Here is a 9,460-nt window from a genome sequence, read left to right on the forward strand (position 1 = left end):
CCGATGCCAAGCGGCGGAAGTCGGAACAAAAAAATCGAGGAAATTCGGAAGGACGCTGTATATCAGTGAGTAGAACACGTAACTGCAGCATATATATAATTGTGTTACACAAAAAAAGAACGTCGACGGAAAGGAAAACACGACGTTTGGGTGGACGCCACGGATGCCCCTTTTTAAGGTCGCGTTGGACAGGCGGGGCAGGCGCCACTGCTCAGAGAGCGAAGAAACTGGTAGCGTAGCTCCATTATCGATTGGTAGCGCAGGTAGGTCACTTCCTCGACCCTTAGTTCGTGCAGCCACCGCCTGGTGCCGTCGGTATGTGGAAAAGGTCCATTCCCCCCGTTGCAAGGTCTCTTGGGATTTTCCGGAAAGGTCTATTGCGCATTCAGAAAGGGAGAGAGGGGAGGGGTCCAAGAAGATGACAAATTAAAACACTCTTTGTCGAGGCTTGAGAAAGGACGGTCTTGCTCTTGTCTACCGCCTAACACAACACAAAGCACTACTATTTAAGGTGTCCTTCAATTAGCCGAGCCGCTCCTACAGACTCAAGGACTGCCAAAAGAATTTCCAAGGGTCTTCGAGTAAGGACTTGGCGGACCCACATACATTGACACTAAATCTATACTTCAAACCCAAGTACCACAAGCCTCGACTTGTTCCTTTGGCCCATGAGTCAAAGGAGTAGTACACCATCACGCAACTCGTGCAACAAGGAATTTTGCCTTGGTGCGGAAATTTGCACGGGCTACGCCAGTTGTACCCGTGGGGAAGTCAAACGGCGTGATATGGCTATGTGTATGTTATAAACGCATCATTAATCCAGTCTTGAAACAGAAGTTGTACCCACTGTCAACAGCACAGCAAATGTTGACTCATCTAGTAGCATAGTACTTTATTACGCTTTTGGTCACAAAACTTCTCTGCAACGCTATAGAAGGGCTTGGTATGCGACTACGTGTGGCACTGGGGTTGACAAGGAGCCTGAAAGATGCAAATCTAGCCAGCACCACTGGGAACTGGGCTATTGTAGTTCCGAACCCACTCTGAATGAGCCACCTTTAGATCACGGTGATGCATCAATGCACTGATAGCCTTTCTCACAAGTCTAAGTGTCTTTGGCTCTGTACGCTGAGTCAAATGATCAAACTTTAAAACCTTCATTGCAGGTGCTATTTGTAAACAGTGTGATAGCCGCGTCCCACTAGAGCGACAAACAGCAACAAACGACAGCGACACACGACAATGAACGACAGACGACACCGACAGACAGCCTGTTTGTCGGAGTCCGCCGTCCCACCTGGGCGGACACGACGCAGAACACGGGGGCAAGGAAACTTGTTTCCTAGTGGGACTGGAGTTGTCAACAAAACACTTCAAGATACACAGACAAACAAAGTCTGGTGACGCGGTTTCCGTGTTTTGCTCTTCAAGCATAAAACGCGCCGACAAACACGGTGAAAGGCGCGACGATTACTTTATTTCTTGATTAAATCTTCAGCTTCTCATTGTTTGCTGTTGGCGACTTTCCGTAAACAGTGCTGACAATCAACACCAAACTTTTTCCAAACTCGAAATACCTGAATCGTTCCTTTTGTGGGCCGTTCGAGGCATTCTAGGTGAGCACCACGGAGTTTCACGCCGATTTTGAGGATGTTTATAACTTTATATTCGAATGATCGAGGGAAAGTGCTCCTTTGTGGACAATACGGCATCCCGATTATCACAGAACGTGATGACAAGTCTCTCGTCTGCCGGAGTGGCTTGCCGCGGAACGTTGTGTCCTACTTCGTGGTAAGCGGTCTTACTTTGGTCGGTCCTCGCACATGGGTGTATCCATCCTGATGCAAGGGCGTAGACTTCGGCGTCTTGAAGCACCACCTTGCACACCAAGTTTTCACGAGCAAAACCAGCCAGAGCAAATTCGCTTTTGCAACACGACCGCCCGGCACCAGCCAGCAAGCCTCGCCCGTGACTACTACATGCAACCGAGGGATCGGAACTGCGGGGCCGGGAACGAGGAGTGGCAGTGGCCACCAAGGGCTTCTCGTTCCGGGAGGAAGGGTAGAAGGGTGGGAAGGGAGAAAACAGAAGGCATAAACGGGCGAGGAGGATAGGTTTGTCTCCGAGAGATGTTCCTCAATGGGACTGCTTGCTGCGCTTCAAGTCCAACGACAGACAAGAACTCGTCCGTCGTCAATCGTTTGTCGGCGATTGTCAGCGACACAGTACTTTGTGGTGTCGTCGGACAAAAACCGGTGTTTGTCGCTCTAGTGGGACGAGGCTATGAATGTTATATTCGGCGTAACGTCGCTCCCACGGTCCCCCTCGCTCGGATCAAGTATTGTCAGCGCCAGGAAGCCACGAACATAGATCAGACTCTCTCAACAAACGTCGCAGCATCCTGTTCATTGCACCGTCCTTTTAACAAAAATTCATAAATGAAACGGATTTGATCGCAGTATGCGTTCAATTAACGGCAAGGAAGTTTCTGGACCCCCGAGGATGGACGACTCCGCTCATCACGGATGAATTATAAAGCTTTCTCCTGGTAAAAACTGAAGTTAGTAGCTGGAATGCCTCGAATCCTACTTCGAGGCTAAGAACATCACAAGCTCCGCAAAGTAGCAAGCCGTCTTCCTGGCGTTCTGCATGAATAAACCTATGACACCGTACAAGCCCTGCTCGCACCGAAAAAGCTTTCAGATCGAGGTTGAGTTTGAGATCATCAAGCGCCTCAATGAACACCACGACCCCAAGCCAGCGAAAGTGCCGAGTTGGTTCAAATTCCATCAACGGAACAAATCAAACTACGACGGGCTCCGTTCTCGAGTATGTGGCCGCACTTCCTCCGCGATTATCAACTTTTCAAGGATTAGCATCATCAAAGGTCGCGGCGAGCTGTCGACACAAAAGACGGTTTGCCACGGTGCTGACGGCGAGTGTAGCAGTAGAGGGGACAGGTTTTGTTCACTTCCGCATATCACACATCAGTTCCGTTAGCCACCACAGCAACTGCAGATTGGCAAATATTTTCTTTTCTTTGCGACTACGCACCGGAATACCGGTTTTTCGAGGCAAAGTGACACGTTTTTGGTCACTTGAGCTTGGGTAAAAAATATAAAAAATACAAACTGCCAATTCTTTCAACACTAAAATCGTTGCACCACCCCTTTGACGTGCATCACGCAGTAGTGATACATGACTGCGTGCCACTATGATGTTCATCCACATTGAAGCAAGGAGGGACGGCGATTGAACCTCGAATTCCTGGATTCTGCAGTCCAAGCTTCCTGCTTCATGTGCTCCGAGCTGTGGTGCACTAACACGCTCGGCCGCCGATCCCCTCAGCAGTGCCATCGAAGGGTTATGCGCCTCAGTCCAGCCCCACGAGCTGACCGCTTGACCAATGTCAGCGACCTTAGTGTAGCTGCATCAGTGTTGGCAACCGTTCTTCGTAAAGCAGTCCTTGTTAAGGAGATGAACAGCTTCACTCTGGTTAGTCTAAAACGTTGAAACGTGCCATCTGTGAGAAGAGTGTGGGTTTCCACGGTAAGGTTTTCCAAGTGTGCCACTGCGAAAAGCCCTCTTTGTGTCGCGACTTGGCTCAGGTTGCCTTTCCAGTTGAACCTTTTTGGTGTATGTTACTTGTATCCTAAGATTTCTTAGCTGACGCGGGAGTCTGCTAGCCTCCCATGCATTATGCACTTATTATAAAGTCGCATTCACTTAAGACCTGACTGCTTCTTCCAACACATTTCAAATCAGAGAAATGTGAAAGAGGGTTGTCCACTTACGCATACTAAGGTTAAATGAGTTTTATTAATGAGTTTCGCTTGAAAGGACGGTGAAGCGAACTGGAATCTGCGACGTTTGTTGAGAAAGTCTGATCTATTTCCAAAGGTCATCCATCCACCAGGAGCATGACAATAATCCACGACGGGTCCCCTTCACCGACGCTGCTCATTGCAGAGGTCTCCATGCGTCTCGCCTTTACTGTCAACCGACGGGTACCACTTGACGAGCATTCCTTTGACTTTTCGTTGAACTCTTTGCTTGAAACACGCTCTTCCAAGAGTCCCTTGTGGAAAAATTTGCATGCATTTTTAGCGAGCTTGCATTTATCAGGTGAACGTATACCTGCGCAAAGGATACAGGATTTCTTTGATGATCTCGCCCCCTTACTTGTGGTTACAGTGGAACTGGGCACATTACCTTGTTTCCGCATCTGGAATTGCTGGCTGGCGGCTGACTCTGTTTTCAATGCGAGACTGTTGGCGCAGTCTAAAGTGATGTTCCGTTCCACTAGCAAACATTGAAGGTGGGAATCCTTGATGCCACAAATTAATCGGTCCCTCATCATCACTTCGAGCGGTAGCACAGCGGAGAATTCTCTCGCTGGGGCTTGCGGGACCTGTTGACTCTTTTGTGGTGACCTGGCATTTGACACAAGCATGGCTGTGGTGGCCGTTGCCAGAGAGGGTGTGGTCGGTGTGGCCGTCACTGTACCGAAGTTGCAGTCGGCAGTGATTTTTTGCAGTGCGGCCACATCCTCGGAGACGGAGCCCATCGTAGTTTGATTCGTTCCGTTGGTGGAATTTGAACCGACTGAGCACTTAAACTGGCTTGGGGTCGTGGTGCTCATTGAGGCACTTGATGATCTCAAGCTCGACCTCCGAAGCTTTTTGTGCGCGGGCAGGGCTCGTACGGTGTCGTAGGTTTATTCATGCAGAACGCCAGGAAGACGGCTTGCTACTTTGCGGAGCTTGCGATGTTCTTAGCCTTGAAGTAGGATTCGAGGCATTCCAACTACAAACTTCAGTTTTCACCAGGAGAAAGCTTTATAATTCATCCGTGATGAGCGGAGCCGTCCATCCTCAGGGGTCCAGAAACTTCCTCGTCGTTAATTGAACGCAAACTGGGGTTAAATGCGTTTCATTGATGAATTTTGGTTAAAAGGACGGTGCTATCAGAGCATTGATGCATCACTGTGATCTAAAGGTGGCTCATTCAGAGTGGGTTCGGAACTACAATAGCACGTCCTGGATGCCCAGTTCCCAGTGGTGCTGGCTAGATTGACAGCTTTCAGGCTCCTTGTCAATTCCAGTGCCACACGTAGTCGCATACCAAGCCCTCCTATAGCGTTACGGAGAAGTTTTGTGACCAGAAGCGTAATAAAGGACTATGCTACAAGTTAACATTTGCTGTGCTGTTGGCAGTGGGTACGACTTCTGTTTCAAGACTGGATTAATGATGCGTTTATGACATGCACATAGCCATATCACGCCGTGTGACTTCCCCACGGGTACAACCGGAGTAGCCCATGTAGATTTCTGCTCCGGGGGCAAAATTCCTTGTTGCACGAGTTGCGTGATGGTGTACTACACCTTTGGCTCATGGGCCAAAGGAACAAGTCGACGCTTGTGGTACTTGGGTTTGAAGTTTAGATTTAGTGTGAAAGTATGTGAGTCCGCCAAGTCCTTACTCGAAGACCCTTGGAAATTCTTTTGGCAGTCCTTGAGTCTGTGGGAGTGGCTCGGCTAATTGAAGGACACCTTAAATAGTAGTGCTTTGTGTTGTGTTAGGCGGTAGACAAGAGCAAGACCGTCCTTTCTCAAGCCTCGACAAAGAGTGTTTCAATTTGTCATTTTCTTGGACCCCCCTCTCTCTCTCTCTCCCCTTCTGAATGCGCAATAGACCTTTCCGCAAAAGACCTTGCAAAGGGGGGAATTGTGGGGCTCTTCGGATGTATGCTCGTGCCGGCTCGAATGCTTTGTATATCGTAGTAGTAGCATGATTCACTCTTTCTTATCATTAGGAGCTCAGAACATGCTAAAAATTGAGTGAATGGTAAAAAAAGTGGTCATCACACCCTCTGTTTTGCTCTCCCTCTGCCACGTCTTCGCTTCTTGGACAATTCCTGGTGCCATACATCTGGACGTCGCAGTGCATAAAGCAGACGCTGGGGGCATCACATATTTCCACAAGGGTCTGTTGCCCACGCATCACGTAGCTTATCGAATACTTCAAACCGGTTTCTTTCAAGCAGGCTTGCTCCACGTCTTTTCACGGTCAGCAATGGTGGCTCACGCTCCTTTCCCTTGAACCGCGTAGAAATATTGACACTTCCCAGAACCACCAACTTACATTGTGGATACGTCCGGAGAGCAGTTTAGGTTTCAGTCTCTGCTGCCGTTCCAAGCCGACACTATCTCTTTAGAACAATTGTTGACCAAGCCTCACCATCTATGCAGATGAAAATTTCATTTACTTGAACTTCGACGATTTCTACCTTGGTTCAATGATCCCAGATGATGATTGGATTCCACTACCGGAGCGTGGTGCTTGGATTTGGCCAACTACTGACAGCATGCATGTATGATGAGTCCCTTTCCACCACAGAAATGGCGTGTTTAAAATTATAGCTACTTGCATTGTGCGCAACATTTTCTAGCTGTACTCAAAGATGTCTTCCCTGCGCCAGGGCTGTGGCTTGGCACTGATGAACTGTTTCATGCCTTGTGTAGCTGGTGTTTGTCCATGTGGCGAACCTCTGCCGTCTCTGGAGCCCGGAAATGTGGGGTTTTCCGTCTGTCGCACACTCCGCAGCAATCGCAAGTTGTTGAGCCCTAGCGAAAGCGAGATCTGGTGTGGCGAGAAGGTGTCGCTAAATGGCTTCCTCACACACCCTACAAACTAACCGGTCACAAAACTTGTACGAAAATTATGTCTACTCGCAGTGCTGAGCGACACGACGCAGCACAGCAATGTAGTTGGGCACAGACTCGCTGGAAGCACTTGTCGAGTGTGAACCGGTGACCTGTTGCCAACGTCCTTAGCCCCAAGTCTCCTCAAAAGCGGAGTCAAAAAAAAGACATTGAAAGAGGGGCGTACACAGAGGGTTGACATGCGCGGCAGAAGACTCCACGCTTCATGTCGTCCACGGACTCATCAGCCAACAAGTAGAATTAAGTCCAGCTGCTCTCTAACCTGTTTTCATTCTTCTGATGCTAATGCTGGGTGCTTCCCCTGTTGTTTATGCTCATATCCACATGTTATGTACAAAAGCAGAGGTTACATCCATTCGAACTGTCTGGATCAATGAAAGGAAAAACACAGCTGCTCATCCGAACAGATACAATCAAACGTCTGCTCCGTGTCCAGGATTTTTGGGTGCAATTTTGAATCCAACACGAGTTCTTAAAACTGATTATTTTGCAGCCGTGTCAGTTTAGGGCTCAATTTCACATTTTGTCACATGCACACACAATTTCACAGGCATACAAGTGTGATGTAAAATTCCAACATGGTGCAAATTAAGTAAGAACAGAAGAGGTTTATTCATTGTTTACAATTGGTGTTTACAGCGAAAGGTGTCACACTTTAAGGCTGTTTCACTCACCTGCAAACTGCTTACGAAGGGAATGACTTCAAACCGATTTAAGCCTCTTGTGACTGACTGGTCAGCCACTGGTCATAAGCTGTTGCAAGTGTGTGAAGCTGCTTTTACATGAATAAGCTGTAGTAGCTTCCAAAGTTACAGCTTTCATGTGCCTTATACGTTTGAGGCGACATGCCCGTTTGCTTTACCCTAGGTCTCGAGAGAAACTATTTCATTTCATTTCATTTCATTTATTTGGCTCAGGAGAGTCGGGAGTACAGCAGAAAGGCCGAAGGCCCATACCAGTTGGTCTGCAAACACCCAATCTAAAGGGGGGGGGGGGGGAGGGGGGGAGGGCAAAGCAAAAGCAACAAAATACTTTTGACAAATACAAGTTAAAAAAAAAACCAAGACAACAACAATTAGATACTTGCGCAAAGGCTATGTGAGCGAATGACGGAGATGGCTAGTTACTCTATGGCAGAAGTCCTTCACTTCGTCTCGTGCCGTGGGCGGGCACAAGGTGAAGCTAGGTGGCAATGATCGCCAGTGCGTCACAGTCCTCACAACAAAAGACTGGCGATGCCTCTCAGTTCTGGCTAAGATAGGCTGCAATGAACCGGTCCGATTTTTCCTTAAAGGGAGCACAACGCCAGACTGGCTTGAGTTCAGAATCAAAAGGTTGGTCAGCAGTCGTAGGGAGGCCACCTCTCGCCGTAAGGCAAGTGGGTTCCACCCAACAGCTTGCAGTAAATCGGCCGTTCGCATTTCCCGGTAACGTGCTATGCGTGTGTCGCGCCGCCTAACCAAGGTGGCGTAGGCGGCCCGGCGCTGGACGCTCTCCAGTGCCGCTACAAGGTGTTCCTGGTGGGGGCTCCATATGGGGCAGCAATACTCAAGTTGAGGAAGCACAAGTGCAGTGAAGAGATGTCTTAAGGTCTCGGGTCCAGCCCCCTTGGTTACACGGAGACAAAATCCGAGCTGCCGACGCGCCCTCGAAAGTACCTCTCCAACGTGAGCGGAGAAACGTAGCTGGGCGTCCAGGGTGACACCCAACAGCTTTGCGCTCGATGTCCACCTCAGGGCAACACCATCAAGGCAAAGACTAGGAGGGGCCAGGGGTTGCCGGGCGCAGGATATCACCATAGCCGAGCACTTGGCAACATTTAGAGGGAGCCTGTTGTCAGAGGACCAAGCAGACACTGCATCAAGGTCATGTTGGAGCTGCTGTTGGTGAGCAAGGGTAGAGATTGGGTGCAGAAGAGTGACATCATCTGCATAAAGCAGGGGCTTGCAGTACAGGGATGTAACAATGTCATTGATGTAGACGTTGAAAAGTGTGGGTCCAAGCACACTGCCCTGAGGAACACCGGACAAGACCCCAACTGTATCAGACACTGGACCACGGAACACAACGCGCTGAGTTCGCTCACATAGAAAGTCTGTCAACCAGTTGAGGAGTTCGCCACATACGCCAAAAGCACGGAGCTTGCATATGAGGATCTTATGGTCTACTCTGTCGAATGCCTGCCGGAAGTCCAACTGAACAAGCGCAGAGGGGGTACGGCCATCCAGGTACTCACTGGCAGTGTTGACGAGAACAGCCAGGGCCGACTCGCAGCTCCGACCGGGCCGAAAACCATGTTGATACACAGTGAGTAGATTATGCTGTTCGAAGTGAGCAAGCAGTTTTCTGTTTATTACACGCTCCATGGTCCTGCAAACTACGGAAGTCGTGGAGATGGGGCGGTATGATGAGGCAGTGTCAGTCGGCGCCTTGCCACCTTTGTGTACAGGCGTTACCATGGCATGTTTCCACTGCCGTGGCACCTTTCCCGCCGAGAGGAAGTTGCCAAAAAGCCGAGTAAGGACTGGGCATAATCTGGTGGAGCAGGCTCGTAGGAATGCAGGATGAACGCCATCAGGTCCTGCACTTTGGGAAGCGTTGAGGCAGCGCAGCGCTTCTTTAGTGTCGTCCTCTGTGATCACTGGCCTGGTAGGTACATTACAGTCAGATGTTTGGGCACTGGGAGTGCCGAGAGCTAGAGGCACATCTAGGAGAGCGTCGGAGGCCCATACAGA

At 49.5% G+C, this 9,460-nt stretch overlaps 1 protein-coding gene across 1 annotated transcript; it reads right to left on the bottom strand.

The window, feature by feature from the left end:
• Positions 1-7,819: 7,819 nt before the first annotated feature.
• Positions 7,820-8,524, bottom strand: LOC115317753. Its single transcript, XM_029977436.2, has one exon. It carries the CDS (start codon positions 8,522-8,524, stop codon positions 7,820-7,822), a length of 705 nt encoding a protein of 234 aa, XP_029833296.2.
• Between the last annotated feature and the right edge of the window lie 936 nt (positions 8,525-9,460).

This window comes from Ixodes scapularis, unplaced genomic scaffold (assembly GCF_016920785.2).
Source record: "Ixodes scapularis isolate PalLabHiFi unplaced genomic scaffold, ASM1692078v2 PGA_scaffold4__175_contigs__length_147842914, whole genome shotgun sequence".
Lineage (NCBI taxonomy): Eukaryota > Metazoa > Arthropoda > Arachnida > Ixodida > Ixodidae > Ixodes > Ixodes scapularis.

Bases quoted from the DNA above. Each gene is read 5' to 3' on its own strand.
- LOC115317753 (XM_029977436.2), bottom strand. From the start codon at position 8,524: ATGGTGATATCCTGCGCCCGGCAACCCCTGGCCCCTCCTAGTCTTTGC.